Source organism: Schistocerca cancellata, chromosome 6 (genome assembly GCF_023864275.1).
Source record: "Schistocerca cancellata isolate TAMUIC-IGC-003103 chromosome 6, iqSchCanc2.1, whole genome shotgun sequence".
In the NCBI taxonomy this organism is placed as follows: Eukaryota; Metazoa; Arthropoda; class Insecta; order Orthoptera; family Acrididae; genus Schistocerca; species Schistocerca cancellata.
The window spans coordinates 580,494,702-580,516,489 of record NC_064631.1 but is presented as its reverse complement, the minus strand read 5'-3'; the positions used below and the strand labels follow the sequence as shown (position 1 = coordinate 580,516,489).

The window sequence follows — 21,788 nt, the reverse complement described above, 5'->3', positions numbered from 1 at the left end:
AGCGTACAAGGACTAGACTGCCAACAGGCACAGCATCGGGTGGCTGATGGGCAGCAAGGTGGGGACGGGATAACAGAGAATGAATAAAGGGAAGAGCAGGGAAGGGGAAAGATGGGCAGGTGCGTTGGCAGAGGGCAGCATACAAAGAGGATGGGAAACAAGAACAGAGAGGAGGTAACAGGGCAGAGGGGGTTGAAACTGTTAAATGGAGGGTGTGGGGACAGAATGTTACCTTAGGTGTAGACCAGAATAATTTCGGAAGGTGGGGAATGGGTTTTAAGGATAACTCTCATTTGCACAGTTCAGAAAAACTGATGGTGCAGAGGATCTGGTTAGCTTGGTTAGTGAAGCAGCCATTGAACTCAAGCATGTTATGTTCAGCTGAATGTCATGCCACAGGGTGGTCTACATTGGTCTTAGCCACAGTTTGGCTGTAGCTGTTCATCCTGGTGGACAACTGGTTGGCAGTCATACCAATATAAAAAGCTGTGTGATGATTGTAGCAGAGCTGGTATATGACATGGCAGCTTCCACAGGTAGCCCAACCTCTGTTGGGTAGGACAAGCCTGTGAAGGACTGGAATTGTATGAACTGGGTGGAATGGACAGGTCTTGCACCTGGGTCTTCCACAGGGATATGATCCCTGTGGCAAGGGGTGGGATTTGGAGGGTGTAGAGATGGACTAGGATATTGTGGAGGTTGGGTGGGTGATAAAACACCACTTTAGGAGGGGTGGGAAGGCTCTTGCGTTGGATGTCCCTCATTTTAGGGCATGATGATAGGTAATCAAAGCCGAGGGTGAAGAATGTGGTACTGGGTGACGAAAGGGACAGTTCTTTGGGGCAGTGAGAGGATTGGGCATGTGAGAGGGGGGGGGGGGATGGCACAGGAGATCTGTTTGCAGGCTAGGTCTTGGGGTAGTCCCCGTCTGTGAAGGCCTTTGTGAGATCGTCAGCATACTGGGCAAGGGAGTTCTTGTCACTGCGGATACTCCATCCCTTGGTGACCAGGTTGTATGGGTGGGATTTATTGGTGTGGAAGGGAGGACAGAGGTTGAAATGTAGGTACTGTTCATGGTTTGTGGGTTTAATGTCGACAGAGGTGTGGGTGGAGCCATCAGAGAAAAGGTGGTCAACATTCAGGAAGGTGGCACACTGGGTTGAGGAGTACCAGGTGAAGCAGATGGGAGATGCGGTGTTAAGGTTGTGAAGGAATGATGATAGGGTGTCTTGGTCCTAAGTCCAGATCATGCAGATATCATCAATGAAACAAAAGCAGACTAGGGGTTCAGCATTTTGTGAGGCTAGCAACATCTCCTCTGGAAGCTCCATTAACAGGTTGGCATAGAATGGTGCCATGCAGGTGCCCACAGCTGTGCGGCAGATTGTTTGTATAGCTTCTCTTCAAAGAAGAATTAGTTGTGAGTTAGGATAATGTTAGCAAGTTGTGAGTTAGGCTAACATTTGTAAGGTGTAAGAGAAATATGGTAGTGAGTCTGGAATCTGAATGGTGTTGAGATAGATAGTGTTCAATAGCGGTAATATCATGGGCATGCTGCTGGTGTATAGGGAGGTGGCGTCAACTGTGACAAGTAGGGATCCAGGAGATAAAGGACTGGAGGTGGCAGGATGTTGGTGAAGGAAGTAGTTGGTACCTTTGAATTTTAAGGGCAATTGATTGGATGTGTTGGTCAATGAGGGGCACAATACCAGCCACAATGGGGCATTCTGGATTGTCGAGATAGTGGATTTTGGGGAGCATGTAGAATGTGTGGGTTCGGGGTGTCATAGGGGTGAGGAGGGAAATGGGTTTAGGGGAGAGGTTCTGGGAAGGTCCGTAAGCTTTAAGCAGGGATTTCCGGGATGGGATCACTCTGGCGGAGTTTATAGGTGGAGAAGTCAGACAGAGGCCTTCTGCCAGGTAGTCACTGCAATTCATAACAACAGTGGTGGAACTATTGTCTGCAGATAGCATGATTAGGTCAGGAACTGTTTTGAGGTAGTGTATGGCTGTCCTTTCGTCTGCTGATAAATTGTTGTTTTGAGGAAGAGATCTGGGGAAGGTTGGTGAGGCCAAGTTGGAGGTTAGGGAACTCCTGGAAGGGTACAAGCGGGTGGTTAGGAGGGAGGGGGAAAGATTCATAGTTGGATGATGATATGAACTGGGAGAGGCAGGGTTCAATGTTTGTAGTAGGTTGGCTTTGGTTGGAGGGATTGGTGACAAAGATGTGTTTCCACTGCAGGGATAAGGAGAGCGAGAGTAGGTCTTTGAGGAATCCAGAATGATTAAAGTTGGGTGTACAGCTACATGTGAGACCTTTGGACAGAACTGAAACTTCTGCGGGGCAGAAGGTTTTTGTGGAAAGGATAACAACTGTGTTATGGAATGCTTTGGCGCTGGATCTGGTGGAGTGTTGGTAGGCAGTGCATGTTTATGGGGGGCTTCATGTACTTTTATGTGTCTTTTTTCTTACCCAGCTCCTCTCATGACCATGTAACATCTCCTTTTGCCCATTTCCCCTACCCATCCCTGCCACAATGGATCCCTGCTCTACCTTTCTGCACTAGTTCAGAAAAGTATCCCTTTCCCTGACTAAAACCCAGTCCCACATCCTGTTTCTTAAATGCTGCCTAAATCAAGGAATTCCCCCCCCCCCCCCAAACAGCCTAGCCATAAAAATTCCTTTCTCAGGAGCCCACCTCCTCCTTCTATGATGACAGAATCTTTTCATATTCCTTCAGTCCCTGGCTCTCACAAAGCTGGTACTGCTAAATCACATCTCCTTGGCACATGCATCCCAGATCCACCTCTGCTCCCTCCACAAGACACTGCTACTGTGCAGTACCTGCTACATACATCACATCTCTGAAATTGAATCCCTGGCTCTCCAGCATCTGGAGGAGTACTCCAGACACAACCTCCATTAAGTTATCCAACCTGCTGACATCCTGTTGCTGCTTCGGGGCACCACTATACAACACCTATCCTACCCACAGTGTTCCTCGTCATCAACCCTTCATAGCATCCAAACGCTGCTTAGCAGACCTTTTCAACTTGCTACATCGCCCAAAACTTGCTACCAACACTGCACCAAATCCATAGGCAAAACTTTCCCATAGTACTGTTGTTAACTTTTCCACCAAACACCTCAGCCCATAGAAGTTTCTGTTCATCCAAAGCCCCCTACCACTTAGCCCTACACGGAAATTTAACCATGCTGGAATTAACAAAGACCAACTATTCTTCTCCTTACTTTGCAATGGAAACACTTCTTTGGCACCAATCTTACAACCAGAGCCAACCTAATCCCAACATTGAACCCTGCCTCTCCCATTTCATGCCACCACCCAACCATGAACCTGCCCCCTCCCCCTGACTCCTCTTGTCACCTTCTAGGAATCCATTTCACCCAACTTGACTTAAGCAACCTTCCCCAGATCTCTTCCTCAGAATAACAACCTTTCAGCAGAGGTAAGGACAGCCATACACTAGCTCAAAACACATCATGACCTAATGATCCTACCTGCAGACAAAGATTTCACACTGTTGTTATGAATTACCTGGTGGAAAGCTTCTGCAAATTATCTGACTCCTCCACTCTGCCAGAGTGATCCCATCCCAGAGTCCAATATAACTTCCAGTTCCCGCTTACAGCATTAGGCCCTTTCCAGAACCTCTCCCCTGTATCCATTTCCCTCTTCACAACTACAACATCCTGCACAACACCTCCAACCAAATCACCTTGATCTAGCCTTCCATGTTATAGGTACCAACTACTTCCTTCACCAAAACTCTACCATCACCAGCCCTTTACCTCCTGGATCCCTACTTAAAGTGTTGACATCACCTCCCTATACACCAGCAGCCCTCATGCCCATGTTATTACTGCTACTGAACACTAACTTTTCCAAAACACTTCCAACTCAAGACCCACTATCTCATTCCACATACACCTTACTAGCTTTATCCTAACACACAACTAATTCTCCTTTGAAGCAAAGGTACACAAACAAATCTGTGGCGCAGCCATGGACACATGTATGGCACCCTCCTATGCAACCTTCTTAGTGGTCCATCTAGAGCTGGTTCATTGATGATATTTTCATAATCTGTATTCAGGGCCAAGACGCCCTATTTTCAACCCTCCACAACCTAAACACCACATCTCCCAATGGATCCACCTGCTCCACCTCAACTCAGCGTGCCACCTTCCTGGACATTGACCATCTCCTGTCTGATGGCTCCATAGACACCTCTGCCTACATTAAATCCACCAACCACAAACAGAACCTGCATTTCAACAGCTGTCATCCTTTCCACCAAAAAATCCAACCCACACATCCTGGCCCTCCGGGGGATGATGTATCTGCAGTGAAAGAGCTCCCTGTCCCATATGCTGAGGATCTCACCAATGCCTTCTTGGACAAGCACTACTCACAGACCTAGTCTGCAAACAGATCTCCCTTGCCATTCCCCCTTCAAACCCCAAATCCTCCCACCACCCCCAAGAAACAGCAACAAAGGACTGACCCCTTTGTCACCCAGTACCACCCAACTGGAACAACTAAACCACACCTTTCACCAGGGCTTTGATTACCTATCATCAAGCCCTGAAGTGAGGGACATCCTACCCAAGATCCTTACCAGCCCTCCTCAAGTGGTGCTCCATAGCCCAACCAACCTCCACAACATTCTATGCCATTCAACAACATTCTATGCCATTCCACAACATTCTAGTCCATCCCGATGCTACAACAAATCACAAACCCTTGCCACAGAATCATATCCCTGTGGAAGACCCAGGTGCAAGGCCTGCCCAATCCATCCACCCAGCTTTTCCAATTCCAGTCCTGTCACAGGCTTATCCCCTATCTCATCAGGGACTGGGCCACCAGCGAAAGCAGCCATGTCGTGTACCAGCTCTGCGGCAATCACAGCACAGCTTTTTATATTGGTATGACTATCAACCAGCAGGATGAATGGCCACAGCCAAACTAAGACTAAGAGCAAAGTAGACCACCCTGTGGCACGACATGCAACTGAACATAACATGCCTGACTTCCAATGGCTGCTTCACTGCCTGAGCCAGCTGGATCCTCTCCTCCACTGCTAGCTTTTCTGAACTGCGCAGATGGGAATTATCCTTACAACATATTCTCCATTTCCATATTATCCTGGCCTCAACCTACGGAAACATACTGTCACCACATCCTCCACTCAACAGTTTCAACCTCCTCTGCCCATTACCAGCTACCTATTCTTGTCTCCCACCATTTTTGTGTGCCGGCCTCTGCTAATGTAGCTGTCCATCTTTAGGTTTCACTGCTCCTCTCCTTTTTCACTCCCTGTCCCCCCTCCCCATCCCCACCTGCCTGCCCAACAGCCTCCTGATGTTGTTCATGTTGGCAGTATAGTCCTGCACGTTCTGCCACACAGCACTCTTCTCTCTCCCCACCCATACTCTGCTATTCCTTCCCCTCCCCTACCACCTACCGACTGCTGCTTATGTTCTACACAACAGTTGCATTTTAGTCCGAGATGCCACAGATGGCAGCCATGTGTGCATTAGGTGTGCTTGCTTATGTGAGTGAGTGAATGTATGTGTGTTTCCTTTCCTGACAAAGGCTGTAGCCGAAATCTACTGTGTAAATGTCTTTTCGTTGTGCCTGTCTGCAACTTAATGCGTCGTATTTACAATAAGTAGCAATCTAGCTCTCCAATAATATTGCTGATCTTCAATAAGAGAGTCACTTAAACAACAAAAATATCTGTGTGGTAACAAGAACTGCCTATCCACGAAAAAACAATGACTTCTATAATGTTAAATGAAGTGACACTTAGGAACGTATTTATGCTGAAAAATGGGGTTGTTGGTGTATGAATAGGGGAGGGAGGGGCAACAAAGAAGTACAACTCAAACTTTCACCAATAACGTAACAGTTTCAAAGCTCACTGTCACCATAATTTATTTTAAGGTATTAACTTTAGTGATCCATATTTTATGTTAGGAACAAATTTTAATAAAATTAGAGTTTTTAAAATACAATTTATTAAATTCAAGTGCCACAGTGTACCATGTGCTGTAGCTGCGGCAGTGAAAGGTCATATCTTTATAGAAATTTTGTACAAGAAAAGAGAGAAAAAGGTTTCCACAGCCAGAAAGGATTAAATATACATTAATTGCAATGACAGATGTGCAAACACTGGCACACAGGAGGGAGATACAATGTATTTTTAATCTGCTGACACCAACCTAATCTATATACGCTGAAGTACCAAAGAAACTATATAGGCATGTGTATTCAAATACAGAGATACGTAAACAGGCAGAATATGGTGCCATGGTCGGCAACGCCTATATAAGACAACAAGTGTCTGGCGGTGTTATTAAATTGGTTACTGCTGCTAAAATGCCAGGTTATCAAGATTTAAGCAAGTTTGAATGTGGTGTTATAGTCTGCACACAAGCAATGGGACACAGCATCTCCAAGGTAGCGAAGGAGTGGAGATTTTCCCATACAACCATTTCACGAGTGTACTGTGAATATGAGGAATCCAGTACAACATCAAATCTCCGACATTACTGCAGCCAGAAAAAGATCCTGCAAGAACAGGGCCAATGACAACTGAAGAGAATCGTTCAATGTGACAGAAGTGCAACCCTTCCGCAAATTGCTGCAGATTTCAATGCTGGACATCAACAAGTGTCAGCGTGTGAACCATTCAACGGAACATCATTGATATGAGCTTTCAGAGCTCATGGGCAACTCATGTACCCTTGATGACTGTGTGACACAAAGCTTTTCGAATCACCTGGGCCCGTCAACACCAACACTGGACTGGTGATGATTGGAAACATGTTGCCCGATCAGATGAGTATCGTTTCAAATTGTATTGTATCAGGCAGCAGTAGCCGACCAAGACAGAAGCAGCAACAGGGAAGTAGCCGCTTTTGTGACATTTACGAGTTCCTAACCAGGAGCAAATTTTATTGTATCATCTGTGTGCCTTAATATTTTAGTTTCTTGAATTTCTGCGTATAAATTTAATATCTAATAGCCACAGTTGTCGCGTTATTGTTTGCGTCGGAAAGTAAACCGATTTTGCGACATATTACAAGTTCCTAATCAGGGGCAAATTATTTAGTTTCACCTGAGTGCTTCGGTAGTTAGGTTTTTGAATATCTACATATTACTAGACACAGTTCGTGCGTTTCTGTCAGGGTGTACAGTAGAGTTGCACAGCACATGCCGATAGTCTGTTTATCTGCATAGTTTAGTTTTCCATGGTCTTTAGTATGGACAGGGACTGCGATTGTTGTGTGCGGATGCGAGCCGAGTTGGTAACACTTCGCTCTCAGCTTCAGGCTGTGATGGCTTCAGTTACATAGCTTGAGGCTGAAGTGGATGGACACCACTGTTGTGGCCCGGATGTGAGGATCCAACAGACGTCCAGCATGTCAGAGTCCTCCGATCGGTCCTCACCAGTGGCCAACCCAGTTACTGCTCGCACTGAGGCTGACGCCTCACCTGTGGTCGAGTGGGAGGTTGCCCCGGGGTGAAGCAGGCGGCGAAAGACTTCCCAGGCGGCCGCATGTCTGACTAACAGGTTCCAGGTGCTGTCTGTGGCTGACACTGTCGCTGAGCCAGATGCTGTTGACTGTCCTGTTTCAGAGGAAACCACTCAGCCTGCAAGATCCGGGCAATCACAGAGGGTGGGATTATTGGTGGTGGGGAGCTCCAGCGTTAGGTACGTTATGGGGACCCTTAGGGACTTGGCTGACAAGAAGGGTAAAAACCAATGTGCACTCCATGTACATACCGGGTGGAGTTATTCCAGATGTGGAAAGGGTCCTCCCAGATTTCATGAAGAACACAGGGTGCAGCCAACTGCTGGTGGTTGCTCACGTCGGTACCAATGATGTCTATCACTTTGGATCAGAAGAGGTTCTCCCTGGTTTTGAGCAGCTAAGAGAAGTGGTAAAGGCTGCCAGTCTTGGTTACAAGATCAAAGCAGAGCTGACCATTTGCAGCATAGTCGACAGGACCGATTGCGGACCTCTGATACAGAGCCGAGTGGAGGGTCTGAATCAGAGGCTCAGACGGTTCTGCCACCATGTAGGCTGCAGATTCCTCGACTTGCACCAAAGTGTGGTTGGGTTTCGGGTTCTGCTGAATAGGTCAGGTGTCAACTATGTGCAGGAGGCGGCTACACAGGTAGCAGGGGCTGTGTGACATGGACTGGGCGGTTTTTTAGGTTAGAGGGTCTCGGGAAAACACAAGAAGGGCTTCAATCACAAAAGGTGCAGGCTGAACACAGGAAGAACATAGATACAGGAACCATTGGTATAACAGTTGTAAATTGTTGTAGCTGCGTTGGAAAAGTACCACAGCTCCAAGTGCTAACAGAAAGCACTGATGCTCAAATCGTTATAGGCACTGAAACCTGGCTAAAGCTGGATATAAGCTCAGAGCCGAATTTTTTGCAAAAAATCTAACGGTGTTCCGAAAGGATAGGCTAAACACGGTTGGTGGTGGCGTGTTTGTTGTTGTCAGAAGTAGTTTAACTTGTCGTGAAATTGAAGTAGATACTTCCTGTGAGTTAGTATGGGCAGAGGTCATTGTTGGCAACTGGAATAAAATAATAATTAGATCATTTTCCCAACCTCCCAATTCAGATGATACAGTTCCTGAAAGGTTCAATGAAAGCTTAAGTTTGATTTCAAACACGTACCCAAGTCATATGATAATAGTTGGTGGTGACTTTAATTTACCCCCGATATGTTGGTGAAAATACATGTTTAATTCCGGAGGTACGCATAAAATATCATCCAAAATTGTGCTAAACGCATTCTCCGAAAATTATTTTGATCAGTCGATCAGTTAGTTCATGAGCCCACGCGAATAGTAAACAGTTGTGAAAACACACTTGACCTCTTAACAACAAATAATTCCGAGTTAATAACGAGCATCAAAACCGATTCTGGGATTAGTGTACAAAGGGTTGTCGTAGCGAGACTGAATATTGTAATTCCCAAATCCTTGAAAAATAAGCGAAAAATTCACCTACTCAAAAAAAGCAGATAAAAATTCACTTGATGTCTTCCTGAGAGACAATTCCACTCATTCCAAATTGATAATATAAGTGTAGACCAGATATGGCTTAAATTCAGAGAAATAGTATCAGCAGCAACTGAGAGATTTATACCAAATAAATTGACAAACGATGGAGCTGATCCTCCTTGGTACACAAAACATGTTAGAACACTGTTGCAGAAACAATGAAACAAACATGCCAAATTTAAACAGATGCAAAATCCCCAAGATTGGCGATCTTTTACAGAAGCTCGAAATGTAGCGCGAACTTAATGTGAGATGCTTGTAACAGTTTCTACAATGAAACTTTGTCTCGAAACCTGGCAGAAAATCCAAAGAGATTCTGGTCCTATGTGAAGTATGTTAGCGACAAGAAACAATCAATGCCTTCTCTGTGTGATAGCAATGGAGATACTATCGAAAACAATGCTACCAAAGCAGAGTTACTAAACACAGTCTTCCGAAATGCCTTCACAAAAGAAGACAAAGTAAATATTCCAGAATTCAAATTGAGAACAGCTGCCAACATGAGTAACATAGAAGTAAATATCCTTGGAGTAGTGAAGCAACTTAGATCACTTAATAAAAGCAAGTTTTCTGGGCCAGACTTATACCAATTAGGTTTCTTTCGGAGTATGCTGATGCATTAGCTCCATACTTTACAATCATAAACAACCGTTCGCTCGACGAAAGATCCATACCAGAAGACTGGAAAGTTGCACAGATCACACCAATATTGAAGAAAGGTAGTAGGAGTAATCCACTAAATTACAGGCCCATATCGTTAACTTCGATATGCAGCAGGATTTTAGAACATATATTGTGTTTGAACATTATGAATTACCTCGAAGAAAACGGTCTAGTGACACACAGTCAACATAGTTTAGAGAACATCATTCCTGTGAAACACAACTAGCTCTTTATTCACATGAAGTGTTGAGTGCTACTGTCAAGGAATTTCAGATCAATTTCATATTTCTGGTATTTCCGGAAGGCTTTTGACACTGTACCACAAAAGCGGCTTGTAGTGAAATTGCGAGCTTATGGAATATCGTCTCAGTTATATGACTGGATTTGTGATTTCCTGTCAGAGAAGTCACAGTTCGTAATAACTGACGGTAAGTCTTCGAGTGAAACAGAAGTGATTTCTGGCATTCCCCAAAGTAGTGTTATAGGCCCTTTGCTGTTCCTTATCTATACAAACAATTTGGGAGACAATATGAGCATCCGTCTTTGGTTGTTTGCAGATAACGCTGTCGTTAATTGACTAATAAAGTCATCAGAAGATCAAAACAAACTGCAAAATGATTTAGAAGAAATATCTGAATGGTGCGAAAATTGGCAGTTGAACCTAAATAACGAAAAGTGTGAGGTCATCCACATGAGTGTTAAAAGGAACTCGTTAAACTTCGGTTACATGATAAATCAGTATAATCTAAAAGCTGTAAATTCAACTAAATACCTAGGTATTACAATTACAAACAACTTAAATTGGAAGGAACACACAGAAAATGTTGTGGGGAGGGCTAACCAAAGACTGCATTTTACTGGCAGGGCACTTAGAAAATGTAACAGACCTACTAAGGAGACTGCCTACACTATGCTTGTCCGTCCTCTTACAGAATACTGCTGCGCGGTGTGGGATCCTTACCATATAGGACTGACGGAGTACATCAAAAAAGTTCAAAGAAAGGCAGCACGTTTTGTATTATCGCGAAATATGGGAGAGAGTGTTACAGAAACGATACAGGATTTGGGCTGGAAATCATTAAAAGAATGGCATTTTTCGTTGCGATAGAATCTTCTCACAAAATTCCAATCACTAATGTTATCCTCCGAATGTGAAAATATTTTGTTGATACTGACATACATAGGCAGGAATGATCATCACAATAAAATAAGGGAAATAAAAGCTCATACGGAAAGATATAGGTGTTCATTCTTTCTGCGCACTATACAAGATTGGAATAATAGAGGATAGTGAAGGTGGTTCGATTAACCCTCTGCCAGGCACTTAAATGTGATTTTCAGAGCATCCATGTAGATGTAGAGTGCATGGACATATACGGCTATGGAGACAATCTCGTGAATTCATGGACCCTGCATGTCAGCAGGAGACTGTTCAAGCTGGTGGAGGCTCTGTAATGGTGTTGGACACATGCAGTTGGAGTTATATGGGACCCCTGAAACATCCAGATACAACTCTGACAGGTGACACATACGTCACCTGCATCCATTCATGTCCATTGTGCATTCTGACTGACTTGAGCAAGCCAACAGGACAATGCAACATCCCACATGTCCAGAATTGCTACAGAATGGCACCAGGAACATTCTTCTGAGTTTAAACATTTCCACTGGCTGCCAAACTCATTAGACATGAACATTATGGAGCATATTTTGGATGCCTTGCAACGTGCTGTTCAGAAGAGATCTGCGACCTGTCATACTCTTACCGATTTATGGACAGCCCTCGGGGTTCATGGTGTCTATTCCCTCGAGCACTACTGCAGAAGTTAGTCGAATCTATGCCACGTTGTGTTGCGGCACTTCTGCGTGCTCGCAGGGGCCCTACACGTGATTAGGCAGCTGTACCAGTTTCTTTGGCTCTTTAGTGTATTATTACAAAAAAAGTCATGTGGGTTGTATAGTTTTTAGCAAATGTAAATGTAACTAGAGCACTTACAAATCAGTAAGTTTAAAGAGTTTCCTCAAACATCATTTAGACACAATACGCATTATGTATAAAGCATACTCATTCAGACGGACATGTGTCATGCTTTTTTCTTTGCTTTAGTACATATACAATTAGCCGATTTTAGCAGCTCAACTTCAGACTGCTGCAAATTTCCAGCAACACAAGCTACATGTTCCACTCACGTTATGTGCTCAGTTCTCAGTAATTTTTCAGGTGAGCGGATCAAAATGTAAACATCATGAAAGTTACAGTAGGAACAGTATAAACTATCTATTGTATTCATATCCACATACTGTCACATAAGAAATTTGCCTCAAACCACAGCTCAAAGTGACAGGCCACACTAAATGAAGATATTGTTGCCTGCAGAAGTTGAAGCAACAATAAGGCCATGTTAGTTTTTTTCCTCTGGCTCTAGAAGCACTAATGACTGTTGACTAAATAATACTGCCATGAGGTGACATACTGCTTATTGCTAGGTTCTGCTAATATTAAAAACAAAAAATGACATCACTAGGCCCACTTCAGTCAGTTAAGCCCCCTATATATTTTACTATGTTGTTTTCTTTTTTTTTCAGTAATTCACTGAATGAGAAAATATATGGATTGCAGCCATTTGATCTGAAAACTATTGTAATAGGAAAGTTCTGGTAGACTGTACAGACTTCCACCCACCAAAAAACTGAATCACTGAGTCGTTGACAGGCACACACACACAAAAAAGGAAAAAAAAAAAACTTGCTGCTAGCTTTTGGAATGAATCCTTTCTTGAGCTAGAATCCTATGAATACAAAAATTAGTGGGTCACAGTGTAATGTCGCAAGTCAATACGCAATAGCATTTATTGCACTACTTTGCAGTACGGCTCGTAGCTTTGGAGCTGTTGGTGGTGATAGAAACAGCCACTTGTATCTTAGCATAACTCATTCGCACCTGTAGCTATCCTAGCCGTGGGAAGCGGTACCTGTGTCAATTCGAGCGACAGAATATTCATGCCCCTAAGAATCTAAATAAACTATATTTGATATTATTCAATTTAGTTAAAAGTCAATACACTGCCCTTTGTTATTAAAAAGAAGATCGTGTAAAAATCTCAGCTTTCTAGCTGGCATACTTCCAGAGTTAGGGAAAATTACCTAAACCACCCCAAGCTGACACTTGTAAGATTAAAGTCAGTTAGGATTCATAATAGTTTGTCTTTTAGTATCATTTGGAATCATTACTGAAGTTCACAATATGGCAGAACAATTTATTTAGATTTTCATTACTAAAAAACATTAACTACTTTTCATTTTTTGTAATATAAAATTCAGAAAAGATAATTATTTAGTTAATATGCTGTTGTGTGAGTAAATGAGAATGAGTGAGTGTGTATGTGGGACATACGTAAAGATTCAATATTATATGATGTACAGCATTATGTAACTGCGTCATGGGAAAGCTGTGTTTTCCCCACCTTGCTGATGACGTATATCCAAGGGTACTTTGCTTTTGTAAGAAGGCAGCCAGAATAGTCATTCGTAGAGTAATAGTTTTCTAAAGTTATTTCAAGATTAGTTTTCTTTTCATTTGGTTTTGTTAAGCATTTTATTAATATTTGCATAATGAAGTGACGTAAATGCATCTGTGAATAATGATTGGCATAGGACAGTTTTAGCGCGAAAATGATCTCGAAGGATTGTTTTGATTGGCTGGTCATTTTGAACAACCAATCAGAGTTAAGTATTTCCCATGCATTGGAAATAGTTATAGGTTCTGGAAGGAACAGCACTGGTTAGTCGCTAGTCAGCTATCGGGCGTGCAGATCATGTTGAATGCTTCCGTCTTTATTATGTGTAAAATTCTCGTGTCCAGATTGTGTGGCCAAAATAGCAGTTGCATTTACGAACAGTTTTGTGAAGTTTGGAAGTTTTTGGATTGTTTTGTTGGAAAGAGAACCGCATGTGAACTTTCCGCCTTTGTAAAATTCCGCGTGGAATGTTTCATATTCGTCTATGGAATATTTGGTGCTCAATTTCTTAATTAGATATCCACTGAAAAAGGACCGAATGTGAAACTTGTATATTGCAGCAGAGAGAGTAATGACTGTAAATCACATGATAATTTGGGTTGGACTCAAGTACATTCCTGGCTGCCTTGTGTGTGTACTGGGTTGTATGAACTGTGAGCTGAGGACAGTGATATTATTCGTTAATTAAATATGGGCTGATGGCAAGTTTTATTTTGAACCTAAAGAAATAAAAGAACTTGTTGCAGAGTTTTGACATTTTTCTGAAGAGATGAAGCAATCGCCCTCCACCTGAAAATTGTTGTAAGATATTACAGGATAGTTTGCTACCAGAGTTTACGCAGACTTTGCAAACGTAAGTATTAACAGTGTTTTCCTTCAACGCTGCTTTTAACGTCGTCTGAACAGTATCTACGTATGCACAGAAACGGGCTGGTAATCAGATGCCGTACTGAGGTAGGTGGAATTTGTGTAGTGCACAGTACGATGAGAGACAGTGGTCAAACAATTACGCAACAATCCAAACTCGCCCTGTCGCAACAGTTGGAATCTGTAAACTGATACAAATACTTGAGTGTAACACTTAGTAGGCACATGAAGTGGAATGATCACATAGGCTCAGTCATGGGTAAAGCAGATAGCAGACTTCAGTTTACTGGTAGAATAACAGGGAAATGCAAACATTTTACGAAGGAGATGCTTACCAATCACCCATGCGACCCATCCTAGAATATTGCTCAAGTATGTGGTACATGTATCAAACAGCAAGAGCAGGTGATATTGAATGTATGCAGAGAAGGGCAGCACGAATGGTCGCAACTTTGTTTGACCGTGGTAGTGTGTCAGTGAGATGTTGAAAAAACTGAATTGGCAGAGTCTTGAAGATAGACAGAGAAAGTCTACTAACAAAGTTCCATCAAGAACTGGCTTTAAATGATGATTTAAGAATAAACAACAAACCCCTGTATATCACTTCCATAGGAGTCATTAGAGTAAGATTGGATTAATTACAGAGGCATTTAAACAATCATTTTCCCCACACTACATATGTTAATGGCACAGGAAAAAGCCTTAATAACTGATATCGTGGGACGTACTCTCTGAAATGCACTTCACAGTGGTTAGCGCGCGCGCGCCCCCACCCACACACACACAGATATATCTCTGCCATAACATGGTGCTGCACGTCCAGCCAAAAGCTAGCAAGTTTCCTTTCTTTTTTGTGTGCACCTGCTAACAATTCACTACTTCTGCTTTACAGTGAGTGGCCTCCTTTACTCCTAAAGTATTTATATTCATCTTAAAACAACATTCACAAGCTTATTGTCAAATATTTCCTCTTAAACAGTAACCTGCCTCTGCTTTTAAAGTGTAATTTTATATTGTTTTAGTTTTTTCCTTAAAAATATTTTAACGCTTTTTCTAAATTTATTAGATATTACTTCTATCTTCTTTTCAAAATTATATCAGCTACTAGGCAAAATCAAACAATGGAAAATCCATGACGGAATATGACAATACTATGGAAAAGGTAGTTGCTACTCACCATATAGCGAAGATGCTGAGTCGCAGATAGGCACAACAAAATGACTTGCAGAAGAAAGTAAGCTTCTGGTCAACAAAGCCTTCACTTTAAATAGATCACACCAACACACCCGATTCCCCTCACCCCCCCGCACACAAACACGACTCACACACACATGACCAGTCTCTGGGTGCTGAGGCCAGCCTGTGATAAGGAGCACATGATGGGAGAAGCAACAGGTGGTGGGGGTCGGAGGATGCTGGGGCAGGGAGGGGAAGGGATAGCGGGTAGGGGTAGGGGATGGTAAAGTGCTACTTGTGGGAGCACACAGTGACGAGGTGGAGAGAGACTAGGGGTGCTAAGCACCATCGGGAGGTTATATGGGGGGCAGGGGGATGGGTGGAGAGGTATCGGGAAAGAGAGATGTTAAAAGGCTGTGAGTGCATTGATGGAACAGAGGGCTCTTTAGTGCTGGAATGGGAACATGAAAGGGTCTAGAAGATTAAAGACAATGACTAATGATGGTTGGGGCCAGGAAGGTTACAGGAATGTAGGTTATATTGCACGGACAGTTCCCACCTGTGATTCAGAAAAGCTGATGTTGGTGGGAAGCAGCCAACCACTGTGCTGCATTCTATATGGGTAGACAACCAACAACCAAAAAGATGACTGTTCACATGGATAGCCACCGACAAACTGTGGCCAAGAAACAGTTGGGCCACCCAGCTGCTGAACACACCACCCAACATGATGTTTTTCATTTCAATGACTGCTTCACAGACAACATTTTCTAACAGGGAAACTAATTACCGTGCAAGGACCAAACTTGGTTGCAATAATGTCAAGCCCATAGGGAAGAGAAATAATGCACAATGAATTCAATTTGAACACTTTTAATGTGTTGCTATGGTACATCATACCATACATAATACATACGGTACATCATGTACAAAGGGGCTCAATATGGCACCATCAGTATCCAGAGGAGTCTGAAAGCGCAGGGTTGCATTCTGCACAGCAAAACGAAGCATGTCCATAGGTATGCTGGTACTTCTCTTGACATGCTGCACTTCAGATCAGCACATGACTGAGTGTTCTCCTGGTAAACCTGTCCTTCATAAGATAGCCCCACAATCACAAACCACTGGGAGTGATATCAGGTGGTCATGCTGGCAAAGCATTTTAAAACAATCAGATTATAATTCCATCATTTCCAAATATGTTTTGGAGAAGCAGATGAACTTCACAAGCAATGTGTGGTGGGATCCCATCTTGCATGAAAACTGTTGAGTTGAATGTGTCTCTCTTCTGTAGGGTGGGTGAAGCGTATCGCAGTAATGCTGGCCACTCACACTGCATGTCTTTGGTCCTTGAGCGCCAACCTGTTAGAAACAGAATGGCCCAATGATGAACGTAGCTGTGAAGCCACACCATACGGTGACACGTTCACCATACAGGGGAACACCACACACAGTGACTGGAGGTGAAGATCCCCACACTCAGCAATTCTGTGTGTTCACCTCACCTGTCAGTGAAAAATGAGCTTCGTCTGTCCACAAGACGGTCCAGAGCCAGCCCTCGTCAACTTCAATCCTTGCGAGAAAGTGGAGAGCGAAGTCAACACATAGTTGTGTGTCCTGTGGTGCAAGCTGTTGTATGATATGGATCTTGCACGGATACACCACCGGAGAATGGTTCGAAGCACCCCCCCCCCCCCCCCTTTCCCCGTACAGTTGACCATGGGATGTTCAACTGTCGTGACACAGCATGTGTACTGCCTGATGACCAGGAAAGTGGCAATTGACCCTGAATAAGGAAAAGTGTGAAGTTATTCGCATGAGCACTAAAAGAAATCAGCTAAATTTCGATTACGCAATAAGTCACACAAATATGAAGGCTGCAAATTCAACTAAAAACTTAGGGATTACAATTACAAATAGGCCTAACCTAAATTGGAACGATCAAATAGATAATATTGTGGATAGAGCAAACCAAAGACTGCGATTCACTGGCAGAACACTTAGAAGGTGCAACAGGTCTACTAAAGAGACAGCTTACACCACGCTTGTCCGCCCTATTCTGGAGTATTGCTGTGCGCTGTGGGATCCGCATCAGGTGCAACTGATGGATGACATCGAAAAAGTACAAAGAAGGGCAGCTCTTTTTGTATTATCACAAAATAGGGGAGATAGTGTCACAGACATGAGATGTAAATTGGAGTGACAATTATTAAAACAAAGGCGTTTATTCGTTGTGACGGGATCTTCTCATGAAATTTCAATCACCAGTTTTATCCTCCAATTGCGAAAACATTCTGTTGGCATCCACCTACATAGGGAGAAATGATCATCATGATAAAATAAGAGAAATCAGGGCTTGCACAGAAAAAATTAAGTGCTCGTTTTTCCCACCTGCCATTCGAGAGTGGAACGGTAGAGAGACAGCTTGAAGGTGGTTCATTGAACTCTCTGCCAGGTGCTTTAATGTGAATAGTAGAGTAATCATGTAGATGTAGAATTGCACACAGTGTTGTCTGCCATAGCAACAGCAATTTCATCAATCACTTGTGGTGCAACTGGTTGTCAGCCTCTTCCCGGAGCAACACTCAGTTCTCCAGTTGATTCAAACTTCTTCATCAAGCTCCGAACAGCAGGAGGAGAAAGAGGATCTTTCCATAACCATTTCAGCCAGTGATATTCTCAAAGTGCAGCTGCGGCATTACTTCTGTTTTGATAATAGAGCTCCACCAATAATGCCCTGTTCCTTTTGTCAAAGCTCATGTTGACGCAACAACATGTGCACTGCAACTAGTCAGATGCGAGACTATGGATCACAATAACTGATCACAGCACCTGGTCGCCATAGTTAGAAATGGGCTGTGGCGCTGTAACACACAGAAAACATGCACCCCATACTCTGGACATTAATGCTACCAAGTCTGGTACTCATACGGTAATTAGTTTCCATGTTATAAAATGTTAAATAAGGAAAGTTTAATTGTAATCACCCAGTATATGGTGAGTAACAACTATCCTTTTCACAATATTGTTATATCAGCTACTTATTAACAATGACTAAGAAAGAAAATTGTGTACTATATCTGCATTCCAACATATCACTTCTAATGTCAAACTATTACTGTTTTCAATTATTGCTCTTACCAGTTTAGTGGACAGTTGCTTTACAAGAAGTATTATTGTATTTCAAAACTTCATTTCAGAACAAATAAAACTTGTTCTATGAAAGAGAAAAAAAGTTGTACAAAAACCTTCATCTCACGATACTCTTTCCTCCATGGTTGTGAAAGTAGATTAGCAGCATATAAACCAATTGCATTCCATGCTGATGCTGCTCTATAGCCACTAAAGTCCTCTTTTGTGATGGCACTTCTATGCAGCACATCTGCTGTTTCTCGGAAGCAGAATTTTTGGTCATGTGGAACCAGACACAAGTACTCTCGTATGTAGCCTGAAATGGGAAATTGGTACATACCATTTATTTACTAAATCTCCTTTTACATCTTAAAATTAGTCTGGCATGTCACAAGTAAAATAATCATGATTTATTTATAGGCAGATATAAAATATTTTACAGATTCTTGAAATGTAAAGCTAAATAAAAAAGTGTTTTTTGTGAAACCTACATAAAAAAAGTGTTTTTTGTGACACATTAGGAGTCCCAAGACAAACATTGAAGGTAAATGGGATACCCTTACTGATAGATCAAAACACTGCAACAGTGATGAGCTGTGTATACATAAAACAAACATAGGCAGTTCATATTCAAATGAAACTGAACAGTTTTCAATAGAGTACAAAAATATACATCACCCAACATCACATTTGGAACAATTACCAAAGGGGTCTACATCAACTGGACCACATACAAAGGCTACCACACAATTCTGTCAGATAATAAGTAACAACAAGAATATAATCCTCATTAGAGCACAGCTTCTGTTAGATAAAATTTCTATTATTGTTAATTGTAAGAAGTTACAATGAATACAATCGGAGGAGTGTGGCTAAATGGGAACAATCCAAAATTAAATTTATGCAGTTTCCACTGGGGTAACTATTTACATTGTCAATTTAATTTTGTACACAAACACAATGTTGGCAGTTATGTAAATGAACAGAATTGAAAATCTCCGTGAGAGGAAAAATGGCCAGCAAGGTGCATGCATGTTGTTCATGTTTAGTGTTGTTACCAGGACTGGAAGAGTACAGAAAAGGTGTGATATGCATCGGACATTGAGTGATCACTGTGAATGGCCTGGAGATGCCACTTACATATGTGAGACAGCATTCCTGGCACAAGGAGCCTCATTGTGGGTCTCCCATTGGCTGGCCAGTTGAATTGTGCAATACCCAGATTTGTATGGCATTGAGCTGTGCCAGTGGCCCGATGTTGGACTGAATGGGAATGTAAGGGCAGGAAAACTTACCGTCAAGGTTCCGCTCAACATTTGATCACCACAAGGGAATATCGCAGGTATGGTGCACTAAGCAAATTGTTACCCCCTCATATCCCTGTCTGCCATCTGAAAACAGGTAATGGACTCTCTGCATCATTCTGCAACTCTGAATGGAAACTAGTAGCAACCGGACTGTGAAATTAATGTCCCATGTATATGCTGCCATTAGCACTACAACAAAAATGGTTGCATTTGGAGTGGTACCATGACTGGAAAGAATGGACTGCTCATGAATACCACCACATTGTGTTCAATGATGAATCACGGTTTTGCACCACCCTGGATGACCGGTGAGTATAGTGGTGATCTTGGGAGAGGTGCTTTTCTTCCAATGTTTTGATGAGGCATAACAGTGTTACTCCTGGAATTATGGCGTGAGGATCCATTAGGTGTTACTTCAGGTCACAGCTGGTAGTGGTTGAGAGAATTCTGACAGCACAATGGTATGTCATGGACGTCCTGTGTCCGCATGTATTATCTCAAATATGACAGTATTATTTTGCCAATTTTCAACAAGACAATGCTCATGCATACATGGCATGTGCCTCATGAACTGTATGTATTATGTTGAGGAAATCCAGTGGCCATTATGATCCCCAGACCCGTCCCCAATAAGAACATGTGTGGGACCAGCACGTACGTCAAATCCGTCTGACTGAGAGTTGTGGGTCCAGCATGTACGTCAATTCCGTCTGACTGACAGTATGTGGGATATCATGACCAATAACAACAGTTGTGGGCTTACCTCAGGAGAGGATACAATGGCTTTATGATGCCCTTCCCAATCAAATCAGTTTATGCATTGAGGCCAGAAGGGATACAGTGTCATACTAATAAGAGGGCTCATACTGCCAAGTTCTTTGTAAAGTTGACTTGATTTTGTAACCACTGAAATAACATCACATACCCTCTCAACCCCCGAGGTTTCATTTTATTGCCTCTCCATTTCTGGATGCTTCACTTTAATTGTCAGGCAGTGTATTTTTATCTTTAATTACCAACCTGCCCAAACATTTTTGTAGTTAAGTTCTTGACATATTTCAATCCACTGGTTTTGTGATACATGTGAGTAATTTTTAATATTTGTAGCTGCAAATTTTTGTAACAGTACTTTTAGTATTCGACAGTGATTCAGATTTGTCACCCAGCCAGAGTACTGATGGAGGAAAGCTCAGAAATACTCAGGCTTTGCATCGAGAGTTGCCACGGAGGTTGCTGCCACAGCTAGGGCCATCTCACATTGAACTGTCCACTGATGTAAGAATACCTGTAAATACCACAGTCCACAGTAGTCAGGTAGTTCTGACTATTTTCTGAAGCTTTCAATACACACCAATGTAATGGAGTGATTGACCTCGCCTGTGTTTTTCATTCGGATTGCTCCCCTGGCTGTTTGTGTATGCTTCTAATGACTGTTGTTACACTCTGGACTTGGCTTTGGGCTAGTCATCACTTCATAAACTCAGCTGTCATTGACCACAGGAAGCACCTGTTTGTTCCGCTGATCTCTGCATCACCAGTAGTGTGAGTGACGTAAATTATGTTCTACCTACTCAAGAGTAGGCTGGAGAAGTGGAGACAAGGACTTTCCCATTGTGCAACTATTCAGTGTGAGCCATGAACCCTGAGTTTCTAAAGTTGTGGCAGCAGTCGTTGCAGTAGCAACATCAATGGGAATACCACCAGCAAAATCAGAAATTGGTGTTACAGCTACTGAAAAATCAACAATAGTCTACAACTGCAGCATAATCACCTACTCATCCATCATTCTCTTGTCTCCATGTGGTAAATAAGAGGTGGTCTATTTACACTGTTTTGTTCCTCACTGCAAGGCAAGTCGAATAATTGATCCTAAACATTGCAGTGCACTATTACTGCTGTCTAGTAGTAAACTGCACAAAATGGTGCAAAAACTACACCCACTATCGGACCTCTATAATTTGAGTTTTGTTGATGTTTGTGGTTTGCTGACTGACTATTATGGC

General features: G+C 42.7%; 1 protein-coding gene across 2 annotated transcripts in view; it reads right to left on the bottom strand.

The window, feature by feature from the left end:
• LOC126191526 (protein tamozhennic) overlaps positions 1–21,788 on the bottom strand; it is a 67,794-nt gene that overhangs the window by 30,192 nt on the left and 15,814 nt on the right. For both annotated transcript variants that reach the window (XM_049932425.1, XM_049932426.1), the window contains one exon: positions 18,595–18,794. In XM_049932425.1, the coding sequence (XP_049788382.1) occupies positions 18,595–18,794 (200 nt within the window). The remainder of the gene's footprint in view (positions 1–18,594; positions 18,795–21,788) is intronic.